The sequence below is a fragment of the Metopolophium dirhodum genome, chromosome 7, assembly GCF_019925205.1.
Source record: "Metopolophium dirhodum isolate CAU chromosome 7, ASM1992520v1, whole genome shotgun sequence".
NCBI lineage: Eukaryota > Metazoa > Arthropoda > Insecta > Hemiptera > Aphididae > Metopolophium > Metopolophium dirhodum.
The window spans coordinates 8,150,558-8,177,235 of record NC_083566.1 but is presented as its reverse complement, the minus strand read 5'-3'; the positions used below and the strand labels follow the sequence as shown (position 1 = coordinate 8,177,235).

Sequence of the window (26,678 nt, the reverse complement as noted above, 5' to 3'; positions counted from 1 at the left end):
ATTAATTTGTCGTGGCGTGGTGTTATAATATAGCCTTCCTCGATGAATGGACAACAAAAAAATAATTTTTCATTTCAAACCAGTAGTTCCTGAGATTAGCGCGTTCATACAAACAAACTCTACAGCTTTATATATTAAAGTATAGATATATAAATGAATGTTTTTGTGTAGATTAGACCTCTGGGAAGAAGACAGGCTAATTTAAAATTGGTTAAATTTGGTTTTCTTTTATTCATCTGATATTAGTATACGGTTAGGTTAGGTTAGGATTTTGTATTGATTATATTAATCCACCATAGGTGGAATACGACAAACTTGGTATAACTTTGATACTTTAGAGTTGAATTATACACTTACGTACAAATAGCACGGGGTCCACGATCTACCGCAGATAGATTGCCTACCTGATAATATACTGCTGCGAATCAGAATTTTTATTCCGGGTAACGGAGAAGTTAAGATAAATTTTGAACACCATACACCGAATATTAAATAACGAATTGAACAAAGTTTGAGTCATATAGAGCTGGTACATTTAACGGGCAACGAAGTGCACGGGATCAGCTAGTATTATTACAATAATTTAATTTTTCATTATGAAACATATGGCGCTATCTATGGCTAAAATTATTTACAATATACGAAGGACGGAATATAATATCTTGTATTCGGAGCTTAGGATAGGCAACTGAAAATACGTATCGCATGAATTTGATTTTCCCGTCATAGTCGGGTCTTGTTACTGTGTATATTAGTGTATATTTAAGTCCTAATTACGAGTTTAAGAACCTATATCGAATTTATTTTTTTTAATATTTAAAAAGTTCTCGTTAGTTTCCTGTGCTGTAAATTTGACCCATAAATGGCAGGTATTGAAAATATAGATTGTAAACTCGGCCCTACACTAGCAGGTAGGGTTTTAAAATTTCAAGAAATTTATTTTCTTGAAATATTAAAATAAAATGTTTATTATACCTAAAAGTTTAAAGTCGTCAACTTCTAAGTGAATATTTTTAAAATTTGGTTTATTGTATGCAACAAAAAAAATATGTAACATATTTACATATAATTTATAAGTTGTTTAACAAATCTATAATAGTCATAACAAACTATATGATCTAAGTATTAAATAATGAGCCCAGAGCACCTTCACATCACTTAGCCACATATACACACATATTATACGACTTTTGTACACTTTATAATTACTGAAAATACACTATTATTTCATTCATTGTTTACTTCAACTTTATAACAAACCATTATCTTTTGGATCGCTGATATACAACAATATTTTAATACTCATGTAAAAAAATGTTTTTATTCTCAAAATAATGCCAGGAATATTTTTCAGCCCTATATAATATAGAATATGAAAATACGAAATAATAAATCAACAAAAATAATATATTTTTTTTTAATTCTAAGTGTGAAATCAATTTATTGTTTCTAATCATCTATAACCGAAAACGTTTAAAAGAAGAAAAAATATTTTTCATAATTTCATTGAAATATTTCAAGAACAGTGTAATTTTCAATTTTGTAGTATTTCAATTGAAAAATTTCAAGTGAAATATTTCAAATTTAGAACCCTACTAGCAGGTAATTAAAATTACGATTTTGGTCTCGACCACGATTATTTTTCAACTTTCATCCATCCACAACTATACACACTATTCATCTCATCCGTCGACATCCGAGAATAATAATAATAATATAAGTCAATAATAAATAATAATAGACACGTACAACACATCATGTAAACACAATGTCACAATTACATTTTATGTACAGACTACAGATCGCACAATCAACAATAAGGCCACGAGAAAAAAAAATTGATTTTTGAGATAATTATATACCTAAATTCGTATTTTTTCCTGATTTTTGATAGTTTTATATTTATCAAAAGAAACGTATTGCACTGTGCACGTATGTAAGGTGACTTAGCACAATAATATAGATCTACATTTAAATATTGCTATCTCATTCAACATTTATAAAAATAATCGGAACAATAACGCTGTATATACATATCTGGCGTTATTGTTTTATAACTAATAAATATTATGGGAGCAATGGATAACCGTATATTGCCAAGTATAAGATTATTATAATAATATTATTTCAATAACCCAATGAATAAAATTAGGCAATACAAAACTAATTAGTACAAAAAGTTTTACATTTAATTTAAAGTTAAGCTATTATTATAATATTATATTTTATTGAAAATGTAAATTTTTATTTTTCTCGTTGATTATTAATATTATTATTATTTTATTATAATATTATAATATTTAATTATTAACTGAGAAGACTGAATTTAAATTAGATTTTATGATAATATTATAATGTTACAGTATTAAAATTAATGATAAGATATTATCATTGATTATAAATACTACTACTAGTATTTAAAATCAATGATACTTTAAATATCTATACCTAAACTACTAAAAGACTAAAGAGAAGTTTTAACTTGTGATGCAAAATAATATCATTTTTTGATTTTGTTAATTTTTTTTTCAGTTAGATAGTTACATTAAATCTGCCAAATTGCCCATACGTCTATATTTATCTATAATATTATTGAATCAATCTTTTCATTTTTTTTATTTTATGACACTATTTTAGAATTAAACTTACTTTCGAAATGTATTGTATGCTTTCGAGAACAGGGTCCCAGACGTACTATGCAGCGCACGACTATTTTTTGTTTATTGCACGCGCCGTTTGTTTGTACATGTATTATGCAAATATTGCGCCAACGCACAGTGCACCGCAATTCGCAAATGCCTACTATTTGGTAGTTTCCATAACTACAAATAAGAGTTTATCTTGCATCTTTCTGATGTTTTATTCTATATTTTTGTATACCAATAGAATGTCAATCTAAAAAATAAATACATTTTTGTATAAAAAGGTTGATTTTTTTCAAGGTGAAAGTGGATCGTAGGCGTATTGTAAAAAGTTATAAACCTATAGTACAATTGCTTATAAGACAGTGTAATAATATTATATTGTTTTTTTTTATGTAGTTGAAAATATTATGCTTATATTAATTCATATAATAATATATAATAACATACTTGCATCTTACAAAAATGAACTAAAAAACCAACCTACTAAATTTTAAAGTCAGAACTAGACTTGTTATTAACACGTGAATATAGCCACCTGGTACAGGTACATAATAACTTCAAGAACACAAGTTTACAAACATAATAATATTATTGAAAAATTTGTCTTTACGCAATCCAAAATCGGAAAATCTAGAAATACGCACTGTAAAAAATGTCAGTGACTTAAATTCAATTTACATAACAAGCGTCTAGCGACAGGGAATCCGAATGGCTGCAAGATGGCCGACATCGTTATCATGATCATCTATCACCGACTTTATTATCATTTTCTAATCAAAATCATGATGAATAAAATTAATAATATTAATAATAATTGGATATTGGGTAATTATATATATATATTAAAGTTGGTAACCCGTTGATATTTCAGTTGATTAATAATTATTAGTTTTTAAGATTTTTCTTATATTATCTATGAGTTAGCACCGATTATAAATCTTAGGTTATGAATTCAGAATTACCAAGTACATAAAGTACATTGTACAATTTATTATAGTTATTATAATTCTATGTTTTATAATTCATAATAATGAAATATTGAAATGGATGTACAATAGTTAGTAAGTAATAATTAGTTGTCAAACAAGTTATAATTGTTGTATGCTGACCATCAGAGATCTATAATATGTTGAAGTATTTGTTAATAAATAGACACTTATTTTGTGAATTTTTATTTAATTAAATACTTATAACACCATAAAACAATTTTACAATACATATTCAAATAGCACATCAAAGAAATAATAATAGAATATTATAATGCATTTATAATGCAAATACAATTAAATAATAATAATTGAGAATAGGAATTATGGATCCTTGCTGGCCAGCTCCATCATCGTGCACAATGTATTGATTTTAAATAAAGTGTTGGACAAGATAGGAGTGGTGACAAGGACAAGTGACCGACGTAAGGAACTTCAGAAGGAATAATCCGATTGCACATCAACCTGAGAGTGACATCCTTAGGCCTCCATAACATAATTAACGAAAACCATAAAAAAAATTAACAAAATATTATCTAAATGCATAATAGGAGAAAGCAAACACAATTAAAGAATATTCCAGTACATAAAGAAAAGGGATGAATAAAACATTTAATCTCATGTAGTGAAAACTCAAACACAAATATTGTAAGAAGTACTGAATGTACTGAGTTTTATCTGGTGAATATTTAAAATGAGATGGACTAATCAGATACTTCACTGTCACTATAGAATAATAGACTTGCAATTAGTATATTGGACTTGTACAGATTTATAATATACAACTTGGTTGGAAATAAGGAAAGGGAAAGAAATTTATTATTTTAAAAATAAAGTGATAGTAAAATCGGTGATAACTGATAACGATGTCGGCCATCTTGCAGCCGTTCGGATTCCCTGTCGCTAGACGCTTGTTATCTACACGAGATAAGTACAATAATAATATTATATAAAAAGTAAAAACTGGTATAGATAACTTACAATATATTAATATATAACAAATATTTGCCTAAACCGATTAACGAGTATCAAACGCTCAGCGGTCCTACATAATAATTATTAATACTGGACTTGTCATTTATCAAATGTGACGAGTAACAAAACGTGTGACGGGCACTCGCAAACGGACGTGCAAAATGGTCAAACACCACGTCCGTGTCATCCGCCGCGAGTCGGAAACCATAAACGCAGTAAATGATATGCGTGTGTAAAGTAAAAAAGATTCAAAAGAATGTAAGGGACGGCGCGAACGCAGTCCCAGCTACCAAAAATTATGCGTCCGAGGTATCCACATTAGGGATACTCGCAGGGGTCAACCCAATCGGTGTGCAATGATCGGGCCTCACCCTGGAGGAACCGCCTGATTGATCACGGTTGACCTCCACGCCAGGTAAGTATGCTAGTTCGGCGTGCCGGCAGAGCTTATATGCCATTGGAGGACTGGCCGACACGAGCAGCGCGCTGAATGTTTCGTCAACCGTTCCGCACCGAAATGTGACCTCGGACTCTAGACCATTTATAGTACCTTTCAATGGCGAGACACCAGCGTTCGAAAGTCCGGAAAACACCGTTTCCGGGCCCATGATTTTCAGTTCCGGGCCGATTCCCGTCGGCCGATAACCAGTTACAAACGATCGCCGAAGGGCGCGCTATCTGACGGCCGACCGCTGCGACGAGGAAATCCGCTCCGAAACGCTTCGCATTAATCGTACACGCAACGACGGCCGACTCGACACGACAAAATGTCAGCCCAACTGTAATCAAATATTATAATGACGTAAAATCCTAATATCAACGGCAGCGCGTGTCCAGTTCGAAACTGAATTAGTCAAACTCGCACGTAAACGTAATCCACTATCAGCTCTGCCGGTGCCGTTCGCGGTGTTCGCACGGAGTACCGCGATGGCGGGGTGGCGGGGCATGATAAATATTGTGCTGCATTAACGTAAAATGGCTTGATGTATATTATAATAATAACAATAATAAATTGTATTATGAATTTATGTCTGTGAATGTCATTTTAAACGTGAATTTCTTCGTCCCTTGTTGGATTTTATGACAAACGTTATATCGTTCTGTAGATGAAACACGTACTATGCTGTGTACACTGTGTAGCCATCTAGCGGCAGCGTAAGGAACCAGTGTCCAAGCAAAATGTTTTTCCAATAACATTCCCGAATGAGAATGATGAACGATGTTTAGGAAACCTTCATCGAACGTATCATATTGATTAAAATTCACCAAAATAAATAAAATATATAATTAGCTGAAAGAAAATTCAATTTAACTAATTAACGCAGTATAACACATTAATTGAAATCAAAACTACAGATTGATACTGTGAATAATATTATTATTTTATTCATGGTCAATATAAATAAAATATAATAATTGATATTTTGAATAATTTTATTATTGTAAATAAATTATGCCTATAACATAGTTCTTTGATTGAAATCTAGAAATGTAACTCCATTACTAGAATAGTCTTTTCAAATATTTTCTGTTTCATAATACCTCCTATTTATAATAGGTGCCTACCTCATACCTACCAGGAAAAACCTTCAATCACATTAATCCTCGCATACTCGCAAGTTGACTATACATTTACAATCGCAACACAAAAAAGTAACTTTCTGATCAACCAGATTGTTAAAAAAACTGTAAACATTATAATTATAGGCATGCAGAGACCTCGCTGGTAGGTAGCCAGAATTATAGGTAACCAAAGGTGTGCAAGTTAATGAAAATAATGAACTAGTTAAGTTAATGGTCTGTTGACCAATTTCGATACGGTGTCTAACAAACTTTATATCATATTATTATTAACTGAAGTCATGATATAGTGTATTCTTAATATTCTTTATTTCGACGCACTTTGTACTATTTGTACTCGTCTTATTGTAGGTTACTGATAAATCATTTTTAATTCATAACGATTTATATGTTGTATCACGGCCCGTATTGGCTCTAGGGTTGGTTATTGTTGAGCAGGCGGTCGGCTCAAAGCTACTTTAAAATCTAAGGTAGGGAAAATGCATACTCCTGCCCCCCACCCCCCCCCCAAATGACATCCCTGTTGTGGGGACAAACAGATGAGTCCATTTCATTGTTTCATTGCATTTACATAAAATGTCTATAGAGTTTAGATGAGCCAACAGTGTCCATACATCACATACATGTCCAGTATGGTAGTATACTAGTATTCATAGAATTCAATGTCGTAAATAAGTATGATTTTCAAAAAAAAAAATCCAAACCTTTTATAGTGTCAAAAAGGAGATGCTGAAAATTTTCAAAAAGTAGACTTGTCTGATTTTTGCAGCAAGCACTTCAGCTAGAACAATGATTTGGATAACAATAAAAATAACTGAACAAGTCGTCGTCAACTTCTACTACCGTAACTAATTATAAAATTGTAATAAATATCGGTATTCGGTAAACTAAAATAAATAATGATTACTACAATAATAATTTCAAATTTTCAATCTTGTCGCCTAGACCGTTCGCAACGATTTGGCGGAGACGGGTAGCCGTCCGGAGCTCGCAAAACACGGACGGTAGATGGCGCCGACGAACACGATCGTTTTGAGACGCGGTCGGCCGACCGACCGTGGCCGGTGTTCCGGCCTCGGGGAACGTGCGCGGCGTGTGGCCGGCGTCCCGGATGCCGCGGCCCAGCGCCGGGAACGCGTTCTGGAGGGCAGTGGCCAGACCGGAAGCCGTCGGATGTGCGTTCTGTTGAGGTCGATGCACCGTGCACTTCCGCAACGATCGCGCGGAAGCATTCAGTTATAAGTACGACGTCTAAGCACCCGCGCGGCATACTTACTTGGCGTCGAGGTTAACCGTGATCAACGAGGCGGTTCCTCCAGGACGAGACTTGCCCATTGCACACCGGGCTGGTTGACCCCTGCGAGTATTCCTTATGCGAATACCTCGGACGCGTAATTTTTGGTAGCGGGGATCGCGTTCGCGCGTCCCACCTAATCTCTAAAGCGAAAATTGTTGTCGAAGTTTAATTGTCTGTTGAAAAATGTCTCATCTGAAAGCCCTGTTTTCTAATCAATAATATCCAATCGTGCAAGTCTGTTCTCCTATTACATTTTTATTACGTACAAAATATTATAATAGCTATAAAACAAAATATTTTTTGATCTAATGTTAATATCACGTAATAAAACAATATTAAAATAGCGTAGATAAAGTTTACTTTAGACAATAAAGTGAAAAATTCGAAGTATAGACATCCATATTCCAAAGGGGATATCATTTTTAATTACCACCGGGTTAATACATTTTAGTATGGTATACTACATAAGCCTAGTGATTACTGGTTGTGCTAGTGCAACTTTAAATTATTTTTAAATAATAACTAGTTTGTTATAAATGCAATATGCATACTATAATACTATATCATACCTTCTTGTTGCTCTATCTATAGTATTTCTAGTTTCTACCTTAAGTATTTTTGAGGGAATAACATATTAATTCATCTAAATACAATTATGTCTTAAAAACTTTAATATCCATTTAAATTTACAATATTTTTTTTATATTTAAATCATAAATAATAAAATAAAAAACTGATAAGTCAAACCTTCAAAAATATGATCCACTATAATTTTTGTAATAAATTATTCTACTCTAAAATAACTCAACAGTCACAAAAACAATTTTATGTGAATGCGTTTTATTTGTTGCGCAAAGGTCTTGAAGAGATTTTACAAAAATTTCACTGACATAGTTACATCCTACTAACTAATAAATTATGATATAATATTAATTAGAAAATTAAGTTAGTTAACTAACTTGAGTAAAATCAGTAAGTTTATTAGTTTTTACAAAAATAAATGTTTAATTAATTCTCAATTTTGGTGATAATAATTATAATTATATCGCTCTGCATCATTGTCAATTAATTTTTAAAGAATAGAATTTCTTCAACAATTACAATTGTAATCAAATATTACAGTTTACTTAAATCTATAAACAATTTCACAGCACACTGAACAGTTAAATAAAAATAGTTGGAAAAATGTGAAGACACTTATTTAATGGATTTACATAATTTTTTTATGACAACAATAATATTATATTACTGGCAATAATTAAAAGTAGTATTTTTAAACATAAGCATTTGTATGTTATTGAACTTTATGTCAAATAAATATGTAATGACACTAATCACTAGTGCAGTTATTCGTAATATTACTTATAACTTATAAGTCCTTCTAATACTAATGAAATATAAAATGTCAGCACATGAATTACATATTTAAATCTAATATAAATATGTACATTACATTGTTACCTCACACTGAGATTTATTAATTATTATTAAAGTCAAAGAAAAATATATTATGTACTAAAAAAATAATCATTAACAGTATCTATATTTAACACACAAAATATTTTTTCTGGCTTTTTTCAAACACACAGCTTCAAGCATTGTTGTCCATGAACTGTACATCTGACATGAGGTAAATTGTTTCAGGCAGGGGTTTTGGTTGAGGTGACAACAGAGTTAACATTTGTCGTGAGGTGTCAACATTTGTTCTAAAGAAATAAAAAAAAATGTATTAAAATGGTTGTACATAAAAATGTTGTTATATTATATTGAATGATTCCAAAAAATATTTACACGCAGACAAAACCAGCAACACTAGTCCTAACAACGTCTTCTTCTACCATTGTACTGAAACTCAAAGCTAACACGTGATGCATCATATTTGGCCCTATAAAAAATTGTCAAAATATTTTTAAAAAATAATCTTAATAGAAAAGTATTTTTATTAAATAATATATGCAACGCACTAAATGTTTTTTATATTTACCTGGAGTAACAGGTTCAAGTTTTGTCTCTAAATCAGTTTTTTGCATATCTAATGGCATCAATGTATTTGGAATAGGTGGCGCTCCAATTCTATATACTTTTATGTCGGAAAACCTTACTTCACAGGTGTGTGGATGAAGTACATTCCTAGGACTACCATAAAAGAATTCTCGAATACGTGCCTCTCTACCTTCCAATCTAAACTTATTACTCCTTTCAACTACCTAATTATAAAATAAATCAAAATTAATTTTACTATGTAATAAAATGTGTTTTTTTTAACCGTGTACATATTATATAATATGCCTAATTCTTTAATACACAGTCCATAGAAGTAAAATCAAATTTTACAACATGGCTGTGATTAGACTAAATTAATTTTTGTGTTGATTAAAAACTAGAAGTTTAGAAAATAGTAATATTACTGTTGGTATAAAATGTTTTAAATTTAATTGTTACATTATTTATGATCATTATGACAATATGCAGCTTTTTATTTTTATAAGATAGGTTTTAACCGTGCTCTAAAACGTGTTGTATACTTGTACAAATACATTTTTAAAAAAAGAGTAAAACACGTTGAAGACAGTTTTTATTGAGTCATACACAAATATTCACTTTTGTTGCTTTTGTTTGACAGAGATAAATATTTATATACTGTATACCAGGATCAAGAATAATAGTTCATTTCTTTATTTTTTATAGGTTTCTGTTTTAAAAAGGATCCTTATTAGGAAAGTTTCACTGCAATAACAAATAATAATACTCTTATTGTGACTACTGCAGGTTAACACTGAATTTTATTATTTTAAGACAAATAGTATAATTAAGTCTGCCAAACAAATCTTAAGCCAAATAAAGGCGATGTACAACTGCCAACAAACGTACATTTTTATCTACATAATATGGGATTTACCATAAAAATAAAAATTTCTGACTTTTTCTATTGAGTATTGACCATAGTATTTTATCGAAGAAATGAGTAAGTGGGTCACAAATTAAAATCTTTCATAGGAAACAGATATTTTAGAAATGTAATGTAAAAATTAAAAAAAAAAGCAAATCCTATGCTTAACGTATTAGATTTTATTAGGCAGAGCTATTTATATTATTTTTTCTTACTACCTATTATAAAGGTAGCCACATTAACCAATAAGTACAAATAATCTTATTGATGATACTTACTCCTCCGCTTTTAGGTAAAAGGACAACTTTGACAAAAATTGGCATATCTCTCACTAGTTCATTATATAACCGTTCTTGATCAAGAACAAGAATAACATCAACTTCAAAAGCGAGTGCGATGTGAGTTAAATGCTGGTAACCTTTACCTTTTACCCAACCGCACGTGTTAATTATTAATCCAGAACAGTTAACTATAAAAATAAATTTAATACAAAATTAATCACAGCAATTCAAACATAATATACTATAAAAAATTAGCAAATATATTTTCTAACACTAATTATTATAAGAGTATACAATTTAGGAAAAAATCATTTATAATTGAAACACATTTTTTGGATTATAATTATGCAATATGCCAAACGAGTCAGCTATATAATTTTAGTTGTTTGTATTTATATAGTCACAGTAATGAGTTGATTGTTTATCTATAAAATATCAGACTTCGTTGAAATAATGAATAAACATTATACTTTACAGGAAAACAATAAACAGTAAATCAGTGTAATTGATTTTTAAATTTATAAGCCATAAAAATTGTGAATAAGTCAAACTTTACTCGTACTCCTCATAATACTTATTAATTATTATGCTTTAATTAAAATTGTAATAAATTGGCTAATATAAAAAAAATAGCTTCAGTAAAAACAGTTTAACTTATTAAATATTTACAAAATATTGGAAGTAATACTGAACAAATTATTATAATTAAACAAAAACTCAATTAATTCCATACGGACCCAATGTTTTTTAAATATTTTTTCTAATTATATCGATGGTTACAAGACAAATGGGGCTAAACGTTTTTCAAGGTATTCAGGAAAAGTTAAATCATTTCTTTTCGCACATGAAGTATCATGTAAATCCCAAACTATGAAATTCAATATCACTTTAAATCATAAAATAGTAAAATTTTCACCAATAGATAGAGCTCATCTCCTACTATCCAGTAATACATGCTATTTAGACTCTTTTGTCGTGTAGCCATCTGTATAATAGATATAATTATATAAAGTATACACTAAATTTAAATAATATTTATTAGACGAAAATTACTTCTAGGATTTTCATCCATTCGTTGATGAATAACTTCTGCCATACGAGATATTAAAGTGTTGTACAAAGTTGAATTAATACTCATGTTCGTATGTCCATAATGATAGACTAGTGGAGCTGCTTGGGAGAAACTTTCTTCTACTTCAGCTGGCCTTTCTACCATGACTGCTCCTACAAATTATTATTCTTGTTAGGATTACTGTCTTATGATGAATTTAAAATCTATACAAACCAATTGTTCCTGGAACTGATATTTGTCCCTGACCCGGGTCCAGGTCGACATAGATGGGTCTACGGCCAAGAGCATTCATTCGCGCACTATAGTTTAGTAGTATTCTACAAAGAGTAGATTTACCGACATCAGTCGGTCCGACCACCATTGTAACAGGACCTCTTATCTTTTCCTTTTCTGATTTTACTCGTAGTTGTTCTAATGACGCATGGCAATTTAAATAAAACATCTAAAAGATTAAACACTGTTAAAATGTGTGCACAATAAAGAATAAATAATAATTCAGACATTCATAACTATAAAAATAATTAATTATTAAAAATAAATGTTTTTATATTATCTAATCTGTGATTACTAAAAAACTTGAATGAGTTTTTTTAATATCAAAGAATTAAAAATTAAAAATATATCTTTGTGAGAGACATTGTATTTGTTTACTTTGTCCGATCTAGATGCAATATAGAAATGTACGTTCAATACAACAAATTCTGTGTTATTGGCTATAATATAAGATTTAATTTAAGTTAAAAAAAATTCTGTTGGTCATTGGCTTAATTAAATATTTTTAATTTTCTGTAGTATACATATACTCAGAAAATTCATCAAAATTTAAATACCTTAAAAAAATCAAACAAACAACCAGGGATAATGTTCCAAACTTTATGTTTTAAAATAATGTTAATTCACTTTAATATTAAAGCTAAGGAGTAGTATTGTGCTAACAGACCCTCCTCTGCTGTTGGTTTAAAACGAAAAAAAAAAAATATATTAAAGCTAACTTCACAAGATAGGTTCTGGTAAATGCAAATTTGGTATGTTTACATAAGTCAGATGGAAAAAAAAAGTCTACAACATTCCTTTAACATTTAAGATTAAATAAAAAATATCTATTTTGATAAAAAGATTTTCCAATAGATAAATTAAACTAATTGAAATGAAACTATTAAGTAAATTGAAGTAAAGTGTACAGTAATGTATGCAATTTTAATATTTTAAAAACAATTAATACATTATTATGCATAAACATCATATCATAGTAAAAATTAATAATAAATAGTTGAAATATGTAATCTCCATTAAGTAAATTAATTTAAAAATATCATTATTCTTAGTTCTTACCATTGGGGTCTCTTTGGATATATAACTAATTCCTTTTTTTCCACGTAATTTTATTGAACACCCTTGCCATGTAAACACCGCAATTTTTGCTCCAAAATAAAACGTATACGATTTACCTTTCACTAATTCTGTTCCAAAAATTTCTGCTAGCCCAGTTTTCAACTAAAAAAATAAAAAAATCTCTATAAATATATTATGTATATAACCTTTAACAGAATAAATCTAAGTGTCTTTACATTTCTTATTACACTTTAAGTATGTTTATGGTCACATAAGTGTTTCAGGATGCTCACTCTCCGTTTAAAAATAAAGATCACTTGATACTATACAATATTTTTTTTTATTTCATGAAATAAATACAATTGTAAATACATTTTAAACAATTATTATTTCATAAGTTCATATTAGTTTTTATCAAATGTACCTACCTAATTATTAAAAAATATATATATATAAGTGTATTTATTATTAATATTATTTAACAATACTGAGATTATTCGAAAACTATTAAAGTTATTATTAATCCTTCAATTGTTTAATTGTATTATTATTATAATAATCAGTGGATATTTTAACTAATATATTCACATTTCTGTCCCCCAGAGAAATTTTTTTGTCACCCAGTATATGATATATTTTATAACTGGGCGACAATGACTTTTTGTAAACATTTTGCTGTTTGAAATAATTAATATATAATTTTATTTATTGCTTATTTATTATGTTTAATTTTGTTATTTATTTATGACGTATACCATTTCGTTTGACAAATTATTATTGAGGATGAAGAATCCATGATGTGACCATCCACCGTAGCGTACGTAGCCCATACCTATCCATAGAATAATACAATGCAAAAAAGCAATTTATTTCACGCGGCACGCGAAAATGCGACATGTTTCATCTAGTCGTCAGTCGTCCCGACAAATATCTACAAATTGATTAATTTGATTTTTTTTAGTCCTTGTTCCTACAAGCTATTAGCTAAATAATTATTTCACTTAACTTAATGTGACAATAAAATAAATTAAAGTTAAGACATTAGTTACTAAATAACACGGAAAAAATAGGTAATGTTTACTATAATATTTAATACTGAAAAGTTTTTTATAAGCTCATAATATGTTGATTTTGATAGTCAGTGTGAAATTTTTTTAATGTCGCCCAGTGATAATTTCTTAAAATATTCACTGATAATAATATACCATACTATTAAACTAACATAATAATAATATAGAAGATATTATAATTTTAAATTAATAATATATAAATCTGTGTACTTGTGTCCAACTTTATTTACATTACTACCTACCATCACATTAAAATGTTGTATCAGATGTTACTGACATTGACATGCCAATTTAACAATGAGTAATAAACATATTTTATATGCAGACTATAAGAGGTACTTACTTCTAACACAACTGTTTCATTTTTATTTTCAACTTCAAATCTAAGTTCATTGTCAGGTTCCAATTGGAATTCCTGGTCTTCAATTTGAACTTCTACGCTCTCTGACATGATTAATATGTATGTTTATTCAATATTTCAAAGCACTGAAAACACACAAAAAAACAATTAAAACCTAAGTATAACAAGAAGATAAACGACTCGCTATCGCCGATTAGTCCAATTCTTTTGAAAGAAATTAAGAAACATGTTACCTAAATACCTACAGGCTACAACAAACATCTAACTAAAGTTGGTCCATTAATTTATTATACTAAAACTGACTTACAATTAACAGCTGATCATAACACAAAATTAATGAAGTTTGGAATTTGACTAGAGTCTGCACACCACAGACAACGTAAAACAAACAAACTAAAAAAGTTTTTTTTTCTCTTTATATTACAGTTTTAAGTTTGAACAGAAGTTAGGAAACACGTACTACGTCTATCACCGCCTATCAAGAAATAATCTGTTATCACTTATCAATGATCAGTGTCAAGCGTGTTTTGTTTATTTTACAGCTTATTCCATGATATTTTCCGGTGGCGGCAATTAATTTTTTTCGAATTAATAAAAATTATTTAATATTTAAGTAGTTAGTTAATAGTTATAAAGGAAATATAAAATATTTTCCGTTTTTCCAGTAACTTATATCAACCATATACCTTAATTGATCATCTTAATCCATGCTAACATTTTTTTATGTGTAAACAAAAATTGTTTAGTTTACACAATTCAAGTTGAATGTGGAGATGTTACCTACGATTATAATATGAAGCAATATATGCCTAAAAATATTTTATGTAACTCATGCAAATATTAATACTATACGGAACAGTGGCGTAGCCAGGAGAGGGGCTGCAGCCCCTTCCCCCCCTGAAATGTTAAGAAAATTAAAAAATGATTTTAATGGTCTATGATAGTCGCTCAGTATTAAATTATATTTAAAATATTCAAAAATTGTACTATAAGTACTAACACTTTTCAGCTATCTATCTGTGCTAGTACGTATTTAATGTGTTTAAGTGTAAAAGTTGATCAGCCCCCCCCCCCCCCCCCCCCCCGAAAAAAATCCTGGCTATGTCACTGATAAGGAATAAATAATCTAATTTATAATTCAATAATTAGAAATAAAATCACCAAATTTTTTTGAAAGTGCAGTGTTCTGTGTTGATGACTGATACGTAAGATATTTTAATAATTGATTATATGATTATATTGAATTTATTATATTATTTGAGTTAAATGTTAAAATGTTGAATCTTTAATATATTTTAAATTTTGTCTACTGTACCACTGTCTGATTCGATACAACCAAAATCCTGTAACGTATGTACTAGATGTCAAGATTCCATTATTTTATTGCTTGACTACTATATAGCTGTATAGACGTATGTATAGTATAAAATAGAAATAAAAATAATTTTTAGTGTATAGTTTATTTATAAAGCAGGTACTAACCTAACCTTTTACATATCTACTAATCAATTTAGCAGTCATATAAAATAACTAGGTAAATTTTTTGTATTTATTGTATCAAAACAATAAATATTCAATCTATGAAAAGTAAATAATAATGAATAACATAACATATTAAACAACAGTAATTTGAATTTTTAAAATTAAAATTTACACACAATAATAAATTGGACAACTAAAGGTGAATATAAAATAAACAAATAAAAATAAATAAACCACATATTGTATTGTAAATATTTAACACACTTGGTATATTTTAGACAATTATGCATCAGTCAAAGCTGCAACTCCTGGTAAGACTTTTCCTAAAAAAAATAAAAACATTTTTTAAAATAAATTTAGATCAAATTATTATACGCATAATGCTTCTTTAATTTTTTAATGTTAACCTTAAACACTCATTATTTTGGAAAACATTGAAGTTTATGAAAATATTTTTACTACATAATTTGAAATCATAACAAAACAACAATTTTTAATGGAAAAGTTACTTTAAACTTTTTTGTTATGATTTTTGACTTTGAATAATAGTATATATATTTTTAATTTCATATTCATAATTCAATTTTTATATATCAAAATTCGCAGAAAAAATATTTTACTCTGGAACAAGAAATTAAACTTACAGGTTGTTAATTAAAAAAGTAAAAACTTGACTTATGTATTTTATACTTATAATAATAGTTAATACTTAAAAATATAAATAGGCATATTATATCCAGTTTTGTATATTTCTAATATGTTTGACAAAACTTACCTTCAAGTAGTTCAAGACTTGCACCACCACCTGTGCTCACATGGCTTATTTGACTCTCTGTACCCCATTTAGCTGCACATGTAGCAGTATCACCACCACCAATTATAGTGACAGTTCCATTTTTAGTTGCCTTAACAACATCATCCATTAAGGCTTTAGTGCCAAAGGCAAATTTATCAAACTCAAAGACACCAGCAGGCCTAAAAAAAAATTAATTTATATATATATTATATTCATGTACAAAAACCGATGATCATTATTATATTTTTTTATTAAATGCAAATACAAAAATGTAAATAATTATTAATCAGTTTGTTAACTTAAAATGTAACCTTTTACTAAATCGTTAATTCCTTACCCATTCCATACAATGACCTTAGCACGAGCAATTGGTTCAGAAAACAATTTCCTAGATTCTGGTCCGCAGTCCAAACCCATCCAACCATCAGGAACTCCTTCTTCAACAGTTGCAGAGCTAGTATTAGCATTTTCATCAAATTTATCAGCAGTGACAAAATCAACTGGCAAGTGAATTTTAACATTACGAGCAGTAGCTTTTTCTAATAATTTTCCAACAATTTTTGCTCCAGCTTCATCGTATAAAGAATCGCCAATCTAAAATAAATTTTGAAATTATCACTATAAGATATCTTTAATACTTAATTTGTATTATTTATTAAACTTACTTTCATGCCTTTTGACTCTTTCAAGAAAGTATAAGCCATACCTCCTCCAATAATCATTTCATCAACTTTATCTAAAAGATTTTCAATGAGTTGAATCTTATCAGCAACTTTAGCTCCTCCCAAGATAGCTAAGAAAGGCCTATAACAAACATATAAATTAATTTTATTATGAATTACATCAAACAATTTAGTTTATCCATTAAACTACATTTAAGTCCAAAATAAATATTAACAATAAGTAATAACATCAATATACTTTTTAAATTATTATTTAGAATGTTTTACAAATTATTTTTATATGCAAACCTAAATTGATCATCTCAAATGTGTTTATATCATGATTTATAAATATGTATAATGTATAATATATGAGAATCAAAATAAAAATATTGAAACCATTAGATTATGTGAAAAAATATAAACATTTAAATGATAACATAGTAATTATTTTTAATTTGAAAATTAAGTTATAATAATAAAATACATATCTATTGAAAAAACAACATAACCTACTCTTTATATCCGAATGATGTAAACATATAATATTATATAAATTAATAATTATGAAAACCTATTAAAATTTAATTGATTAAATGATAAGTTTGTTTGTAAATATTTTGTATCGAATGGTAAATAGTTTTACAATACAATTATTTAGATCAGTACATGTACAACTATTTACATTAATTTAATTTAAAATTATATATTGGTAGCGGGAAGAAACATTTAATTTAATACCTTTCAGGATTATCCAAAGCCTTAGCGAAATAAGTGAGCTCTTTGTTCAACAAGATTCCGGCAGCACGCTTTTCAAAACCTTCACCCATCATAGAACTGTGAGCTCTGTGTGCAGTACCAAAAGCATCATTGACATACACATCTCCCAATTTCTGTAATGACTCTCTGAATTTTTTCACATCTTCTTTGTCAGCCTTAGTTTTTTCCCCAGCAGCATTTACACCTTTTCCTTCTTCTTCAATATGGAATCGAAGATTCTCTAAAAGAAAAATTGAACCAGGAGCTGGATCTGCACAAGCCTTTTCTACTTCTGAACCAACACAGTCAGCCAAAAATGTAACATTTCTAAAATAATACGTATAATGTGTAGTTATTTAAAAAATATAATTAATAAATAACTATTTACTTTTTACTTTCATTTATTTGATCAAAACAATCTTTCATAATTGAGGATAAGGATTTGTTTCTATAAGGAATGAAGGAAAATTAAGAGTTAAAGACAACACAATTTTATAAGGATTTACTATAAGTTATAACATATAACTATTATATCCCATATTTATATTTATCTAAGTAATATAGGTAATATATAGGTACCAGTGTTATTTGAGGATTTTTCGTACCTCGTGTTATGTTATATAATATATTTTTAAAAGTTTAATATTTTATTTTGAGTATTTAACCATCTGTTAAAAATGATAGTAGTTAAATAAAATATATAACACTGACTTTATAGCTCATTTTTAATGTTGGTAGATATTTGTTTTATAAAAACACTATAATAAAATAAAGACAATGGTTTACTTATTAAGGAGTTTCTGAAGCTCCTCGGCAACTGGTTTCATAGAGTACTTAGAATTTGGTAATCCATCTGGACGTCCAAGATGGGACATGAGAACTAAAGATTTAGCACCATTTTCAAGGACATAATTGATGCTGTCTAATGCAGCAACAATACGTTGGTTGTTGGTAATTTTTCCATCCTTCAATGGAACATTAAAATCAACTCTGAAATTATAAAATAAAAATTATTATTACTAGGTAGGTATCTTCTATTAAAAGCCTTAAAAACTATAAGTTATAGGTACCTATGTGATGTTTCAGTCTTACAAATGTACAGCATAACAAATTTAAGTTCATAAGTTTTAATTTTGTGTAATAACTAATTACCTTTAATAATAGAGTGAATTGACCTATTATCAAGCTTAAAAGTAAGAACATTATCTGTATATTTTATGATATTTTTAAAATACTTGCTTAAAAATTTAAATATTGTAAAAAAAAACCATGAAAAACACGAATAATGTTCTTAGTTGTAAGTTTGATCATATGTCAATTCACTCTTATATTGGAATTACCCACTGCTAAACACAAATTTGGTATGTTTGTAAGATTTAGACAATACATATGGGTGTGGCATCCTCTGAATACTAACCTAATTATATTTTGGAGATTTTTACTTAATGATTATAATTTATAATAATGTATAATTATAAGTCTTAAGGAATTAAGATATCCAATTAGTTACATTTCACTATGTAACATACATAATAATATACCAAATCCAAATACCAAATAAACGTTAAAGGTGGATCAATATGTAATGAATGTTTGCAACATAAAGGCGATGAGTTTGCTTAAAAATAAACACATTTCTTACATACATTTGCTACATGTAAAACCAGCTTCATGGTTTGTTTATATGTTATTAAATTTATTAAAAAATCACTAATTGCAAATACAAGTGGGATAATTTTAATCATTTACCAAAAAAGTAATTTAATAATTTAGTATGATTATTTAAGTATTGACAGATTTAAATATGCAATTTGATTGAAATTTGCAATATTTTATAATATTGGAATGGGGCTTTGGCATTGATACTTTGAATTTATTATGAATATAAACAGGTATTATTTTTTTTAAAACACTAATTAGTAACTACTTGTATAAAATGTTCACACAGTACCTAATGAATAATTATTAGTTCTAAATGTTTGAAACTAAACAATTATTGGTAATTATTATAAATTAGGTACCTACAGAATAATGCACATTATTATAAATAAAACAAAACTATTATCAAATAAGTTTGCAAAATTTGGTTTCATCAAAATGTGATTACATGATTTCTAGAAACAACCTCATGCTCAGCCATACCCATTTTTAAAACACAGAATAAACAATTAGGGTATTTTCAGTATTTTATTAAATACTATAACATAAAAAATAACAACTACCTTTAAATTGTATGTATTATATTTATAATTCTTTAAATTTTTTTTTTTTAAAATAAATATTTAGGTAAATTACTTGATACAATAACTATTATTCAACAAATTTTCACATTATAAAAATACTAAATCAAGTTATATTTAGGGAGATTGGAGATAGCAATACCACAAAGATAAATCTTAAAATAAAAATTAACTATACTGATAACAAATGCAATTATTGTTACTAAAAGCTAAAAATACCGTCTACTGAAAATTTTCATAGATTTGGATTAGCTAGGTCGATATTTAATAAGTATTAACATTTATAATTTGGAGGTAGATAAACACCAACGTGTTACATCCATATTTGGTTAGGTTAAACATTTATATAGTAAGGTTACCCAGACCAGACTTCGACCTATGCGGGTATATTGTTTTTAATTTTCAACACTAATATGTAATAGCCTTATGAGAAATAAATAATAATTTAACTATAATGTTATATTATTGTATAATTTTTTTTAAGTAGTCTACCATAATTTTATGTTAGAGTGAGCGACATCTAGAAACAAACTGAGGAATAAAAGGATTCTAATTTCAATTAAACAATAACAAATTATAAGAAATAATATAATAGATGTGCATTAGGTATTTGACCTTTAATATCAAAACTCGATAATATCAGGCATAAGGCATGGTTTCACACTATGACTCCAAAAGTCGACTTGTATTCAACATCAAAGAACAAGTACCTACCTACATAGATATTGAATATACCTAACAAATTATATTTACCTGATCAAAACCCGTTTGTTTGCGACTTCTAAACTCTTGATGCTTAATTTGTTAAGTGCCATTGTTAGTTGTATGAGAAACGATCCAATTATTATTCAAAAATGTTGAATGCGAGTAAACGAGGTACTCGAAAGGCGAGTGAAGAGACAACAAGTCAGTGAACTGTGAAGTCAACAAATGAAGAAGATTGAAGTACTCAACTGCTGTCGGCTAAACCTAAATTCTAAACGGGACGAAAGTTTATAATCGATTTATTTTTCTTATCATTTGCCCTTGACAAACCGTGACGGACAATCGCGAAATCTTTGGACACTCGTCTTCGTACTTAACGCAACAGAATAAATTCCCACGAGGAAGTTGGTGCAAATCGAATGTTTTTGTTTTTTACAAACCCTTTCTCGAACGGTCGAACGGTCAAATATTGATATTACTTTCAAATGGTCTATTATTGAGTTATTTCTATTTTCTACCGGTTGTCCAGTAATAATATCGATAGTTAGTCTACGATACACCCGATAGCACTGAAAGTGCTAAAATCGATTGTGCTTACACATCATAATATTATAATAATATTATGTTAACTACTTTACTTTTCTTAAACTTTAATCAAATCAAATCAAGTATTTTATAATATCGTTATTTGTTAAAAATAACTCAGATTTAAATTAGTCACTATGGTCTATGATTTAAACAAACGATTAGAAATCCAGGCTCAGAAGTCAGAAATGATCTAAAATTAAATCACCAATAGATGGCAGTAGATATGTAGGGTGACCATTGATAATAAATCGGAATGAAAAATTGAAATTTGAAAGTTCTTCGATAGCAGTTGAGCACTTGAGCACGTAGTACTTAAGCAGTAGAACATTGTAGCCATAGACAAGAATACTAAGTTTACAGCAGCGCTGCAACTATCGCAGATAACCCTCAAGTATAAATTATTGCATTAACTTTTTCTGAGTATTTCAGATTTTATCTGTTTGTTTCATTAATTAATAATTATAGAGGTTTTCAGATGCTCCATAAACTGCTTGTATTTGCTAAACCATATTGTTCTGTTTACAGCTCAATCAAATTTCACAAACCTTTATTTGCGCTCGACGTCCAACAGAGCAATTTTTTCAATTCAAAATACTCCTCAAATACTTGCATAGAAATGGCTACAAAAACTGCTTTATTCATTGTAGCAGAAGGCAGCGAAGAGCTTGAATTAGTGGCACCTGTGGACATCCTACGCCGTGCTAATGTAATATTCCTTCAATAATTTAAAACGTTTGCTAGTTATAAAAATTATTTATTTTATTTTTAATTTGTGAATGAACAAATGAACAATTTGTGATTAATAGCTATTTTGAAAAATTTCAAATTTTTTGTTTGTAAATTTATATATAAGTTGGTTCTATGAAACATCTATATATACCTATAAAGTTATAAAAAAACTTGCCATGACTGACTGACATTGCCTAGCCACAGAGGGGGCCTAGGAGGCGCTCCCCCTCAAGCTGTATTTCTAAACAATTTTATACAGCAAAATTACAAAAAAAAAATCATCGAAATTGTCTAAAAATTATGAACCCCCCTGAAACCTAAAACTAGGTCATGGAAGCCAATATTACAACATAATGTAATCTTTTTTTTAATAAATTGTTCTTATGTATAATATATTTTTCTTGTTATAAAGGTGACTGTTACAATTGCTGATTTAGCTGATTCTGAATATGTTAAGACTAAATCGAACCTACTGATTAAAACTGATGCGAAGTTGAGTGATGTAAAAAATAACAAATTTGATGCTGTTGTTATACCCGGTGGTCCATCGTACAAGGTTATATCTTCAGTAAGTTTTTAGTTTATATTTTTCTAGTGGTTTTAATCTAATTAAAATATTAATTCTTATTAAAAAAATAACTGAGGCAACATTAGTTAACGCAATAAAATTGTACTGTTAGAAATATTTACTATCTTATAAGTGTACGTTATATTAAGGTACTAAAAGCCGGTAAAAGCATTAAGGCGGGTTGTTTTTTCGTGCATTTAGACCAATTAGCAGAAGAAAAATTTACCTAATACCAAAAGCCCGATTTTAATTAAAAATATTTGAATTATTTATTCTTTTTTCTAAGTTATATAGAAAATGGATTTTCGATTTTTTTTTTTCTAAGGAACACTAAATGAAGATGAATTTTGAAAAAAAAAGAAAATTTAGTTGGTACTACTATACTAATTCAACAATACAAAAATTTGAAAACCCTTTACTACATAACCTAGAAAAAAGAATAAGGAATTCAAATATGTTGTCAAAATTAAAATTGGGCTTTTGGTACAGGGTGAATTTTTTTCCTTTTTTTGTGACTCATGTTGAAATTTTTTTGATCCCAAAACTTAGTGATGTGTGACTGCGCATGTGTATGTAGATGTACAATATCGATTTTCAAGAATCTCAGCTGTAAGTTTATCTTTAATTACATAAAACGTTTGGGGAATACAAGAACACTAATGATCAGTAACTACACACACAGTCACACATAACTCATGATGGATATAGAATATCCCTTAAAAATTGTTATCTTTCCACAGCCTTAATCATATTTTCTAAGTGGTTTTAATATTAAAAATTACAGGACTTGAAAGAGACCATTTCTATCTTTATTTCATAGACATTTTCTATATTATAGTACATAATATAGGCATCAAGGAAATTTGTATCTCTGTAGTCAGTGATGTAAAATACTGAGTATTCTAAAACATTTTTATTAATTTACATTTTATATTTTCAGGCTGATGTAGTTGGACAAATTTTGCTTGAACATGAAAAATCTGGTAAAGTCATAGCTGCTATTTGTGCCGGTAAGGGTCTAAAAAATACTAAAAATTATATTTGATACTTCTGTACATATTATCATTATGTGTATAATAAATTACTAATAAGTAATAACCATAACATTTACAGCCCCATTTGTGTTATTCAAACATGGAATCGCTAAAGGAAAATCATTGACATCTTATCCAACTGTGAAGAGTGACATTGAGGGTTTTTACCAATACAAAGAAGATAGTACAGTAGTTGATGGTAAAATTAAAATATTTCATTCAGCCTTATAATTGTTTAGTTTAATGCCAGCCCTCTCATAAAAATGGAATTTTAATAGTGAATTATTTTTAGTAAATTATCATTTATTCGCCAAACTAATATAAAGTAACAAAATGTTTGGTTTTAAATTTTTGATATTCTTATACAACATAATGCTTTAAACACAATCAATGGCCAAATCTTTATCAACTATCATAGGAATATACCAGATAGTTGCGTAGTCTTAATTCCTCAGTTGTTACAGAAATGAGAAGTGCTGATAAAATGTTTAACTTTGTAGTACTGTTATCAAATAATTTTTCAATCTATAAAATTTATAAAGTATAAATGTTGTGATAATTTTATTAATTTTCAAAACATTAAATTTTTAAGAATTATGAATACTTACCTGAAAATATATCAATAATTAGGTATTAATTAATGCTCTCTATGTCCAGTACGACATATTGTTATTAATTAGTTATATAATCAGATATTTGATAAATTATTAGTTAAAACTACTTTTGATCGGTATAGAAAAAACCATTCTTTAAGGTGTCTGATCCAATGCATTTTGTTTTTAGTAAAAAACTAGCCTCACAGGAAAACTATACAACGTGAAATAATTAGACTTCAGTAACTTTTCTTATATTCGTAAATGAATAATTTATATAGATTGCATTAGATTCTTATTTTTAGAAGATATAAATAGCTAATTAATCACAAATTGTTGAGTATTTTGAAATGTATTTTCCTGGCTCTATATAAAGTAAATTTAAAAATGTGATACCCGTACACCTGAATAAAGTGTTTCTCTTTTAGTGGCATACTCAGGACTTTACTTTATGGAAGAGGAGATTATAAAATATTATTGAGCCATATAGGGGAAGTTTTACAGATCTGTAACTTACATGAAAATTATAATTGAATTTATAGAACAATGGGACAATTTATAATTTTCCTGAAATTTTGTAAGGACTTCAACTTTCACACAACACTCCTCTTTCAAAAAAAAAAAAAAAAATTATCATAACTGACTTATATTATGAGGCGTGATCTTGTTTCCTAGAAAGTAATATATTTTAAAAATTACCTGAAGTTTTGTCCATGCCCCTTCATAAAAAGCCCTTTATGTATATTTTAAGACATATAACAGAAAGAAACACATTATAAAATGTATAGGTATATAGTATCTCTATACCATTCATCAATATTTTTGAATAGTTAATTAAATTGCTATATCTATTGATTGATGTGCATTTGAAACAAAACAAATGTTCTTTCTAAAATATTGAATATTATTATTTTATTATTTTACAATATGTTTGATATTTGATGTTATGTTTTGTATTTATAAAAAAAACTATTATGTAACTTTTCATTATTTTATTTTCTAAGTTGATTAATTTTTAACAATTTAATTTTTTTTAAGGAAATCTGGTGACCAGTCGTGGACCTGCTACAGCTGTTGAATTTGGATTAACTCTAGTTGAAGTATTGCTTGGTAATGAAGAAAAAGTTAAAGTTGCTAAAGGAATTCTCTACCCTCTTTAAAATATGATTGTTTATCTGAAATCTGTAAAACAAGAAGAAAATACAACTCAGAAGTCTTAACAGAATTTAGAAAAAAGAGCTTTTTTCCCATATACAATATTGTACAATTTTACTGTTTATATTAAGTAGTTTTTTAATAAAATACATTTTGATTCACATATAAATTAACTGAATTCTTTTAGTTTCAAATTCAGTTATATATTTGTTTGTTAGTTTGGTCACAATAAATTACCAACAATAAATATATTTTCTGAATTAACATCTAATGTAAAGTCTTCCCAGAGGTTGCTTTATTGTCAGATTGCGATTTTCAATTACTGTCCTTATTAAGACAGATCCCTGGTTTCTCCATGTATGCTCTACCCATTTCAGTCTTCTTAAGTAGTTTTTCAATATTTATTATTTATATTTGAAAATGTTGAATTTTTTTTATACTAAGTTTGTAATATGTGATACATAGACATAGTAGATACTACGTGCCGCAAGAACACTCAAAGTCCCAACTTATTGAAATAAGAGAGGCTGTCCCTGACTGCAGAACATTTATTGAATTAATTTTTACAAAGAAAATATGAATATGACCATTGATTTTTTCAAAAGTTCACTATTTATTTTTTGTCATTAAAAGCATATTTCTGAACAAATAAATAATTTTTCATGATTATGTGAGGTAACAGTCAGTGTCAGACTATAATATAATATGATAAACATCAATAAATAATAACCTGCAATGTAATTATTGTGGTGTCCGTCGTCCGATTACTTCCGAACAATTTAGTCAAATGCGTCCGAGGTCCGACGTCAAATGAAATCAAAATATTTTATTTTTCCGCCATAATCCACCTGGCGGCCGTTTCAGCATAAACTATTTT

At 28.3% G+C, this 26,678-nt stretch overlaps 3 protein-coding genes and 2 non-coding genes across 7 annotated transcripts; 2 read left to right on the top strand and 3 right to left on the bottom strand.

The window, feature by feature from the left end:
• Positions 1-4,866: 4,866 nt before the first annotated feature.
• Positions 4,867-5,029, bottom strand: LOC132949811 (U1 spliceosomal RNA). Its single transcript, XR_009665137.1, has one exon. It is a non-coding gene; the product is annotated as a U1 spliceosomal RNA (small nuclear RNA).
• Positions 5,030-7,455: 2,426 nt separating this feature from the next.
• On the top strand, positions 7,456-7,617 carry LOC132949812 (U1 spliceosomal RNA). The gene has a single exon (XR_009665138.1). It is a non-coding gene; the product is annotated as a U1 spliceosomal RNA (small nuclear RNA).
• A 520-nt stretch (positions 7,618-8,137) lies between these two features.
• On the bottom strand, positions 8,138-14,971 carry LOC132949465 (protein CLP1 homolog). The gene is made up of 9 exons (XM_061020375.1): positions 14,798-14,971; positions 14,473-14,615; positions 13,060-13,221; positions 11,941-12,169; positions 11,709-11,879; positions 10,653-10,843; positions 9,469-9,691; positions 9,276-9,369; positions 8,138-9,190 (listed from the first exon to the last, which is right to left on the bottom strand). The coding sequence occupies exons 2-9, from the start codon at positions 14,578-14,580 to the stop codon at positions 9,076-9,078; spliced, it is 1,293 nt and encodes a 430-aa protein (XP_060876358.1). The 5' UTR covers positions 14,581-14,615; positions 14,798-14,971; the 3' UTR covers positions 8,138-9,075.
• A 960-nt stretch (positions 14,972-15,931) lies between these two features.
• LOC132948747 (probable phosphoglycerate kinase) lies at positions 15,932-21,480 on the bottom strand. 2 transcript variants are annotated; one of them, XM_061019379.1, is made up of 8 exons: positions 21,465-21,480; positions 21,183-21,405; positions 18,976-19,179; positions 18,172-18,516; positions 17,434-17,572; positions 17,106-17,362; positions 16,748-16,947; positions 15,932-16,295 (listed from the first exon to the last, which is right to left on the bottom strand). In XM_061019379.1, the coding sequence occupies exons 2-8, from the start codon at positions 21,242-21,244 to the stop codon at positions 16,255-16,257; spliced, it is 1,248 nt and encodes a 415-aa protein (XP_060875362.1). In that variant the 5' UTR covers positions 21,245-21,405; positions 21,465-21,480; the 3' UTR covers positions 15,932-16,254. The 2 variants fall into 2 exon arrangements, with proteins under 2 accessions (XP_060875362.1, XP_060875361.1); XM_061019378.1 differs by lacking the exon at positions 21,465-21,480 and having other exon boundaries at positions 21,183-21,420.
• A 478-nt stretch (positions 21,481-21,958) lies between these two features.
• Positions 21,959-25,970, top strand: LOC132948748 (protein dj-1beta-like). Of its 2 annotated transcripts, XM_061019381.1 has the most exons (6): positions 21,959-22,113; positions 22,248-22,428; positions 22,864-23,019; positions 23,960-24,029; positions 24,133-24,252; positions 25,685-25,970. In XM_061019381.1, exons 2-6 carry the CDS (start codon positions 22,339-22,341, stop codon positions 25,804-25,806), a joined length of 558 nt encoding a protein of 185 aa, XP_060875364.1. In that variant the 5' UTR covers positions 21,959-22,113; positions 22,248-22,338; the 3' UTR covers positions 25,807-25,970. The 2 variants fall into 2 exon arrangements, with proteins under 2 accessions (XP_060875364.1, XP_060875363.1); XM_061019380.1 differs by lacking the exon at positions 21,959-22,113 and having other exon boundaries at positions 22,198-22,428.
• The last annotated feature ends 708 nt before the right edge of the window (positions 25,971-26,678 follow it).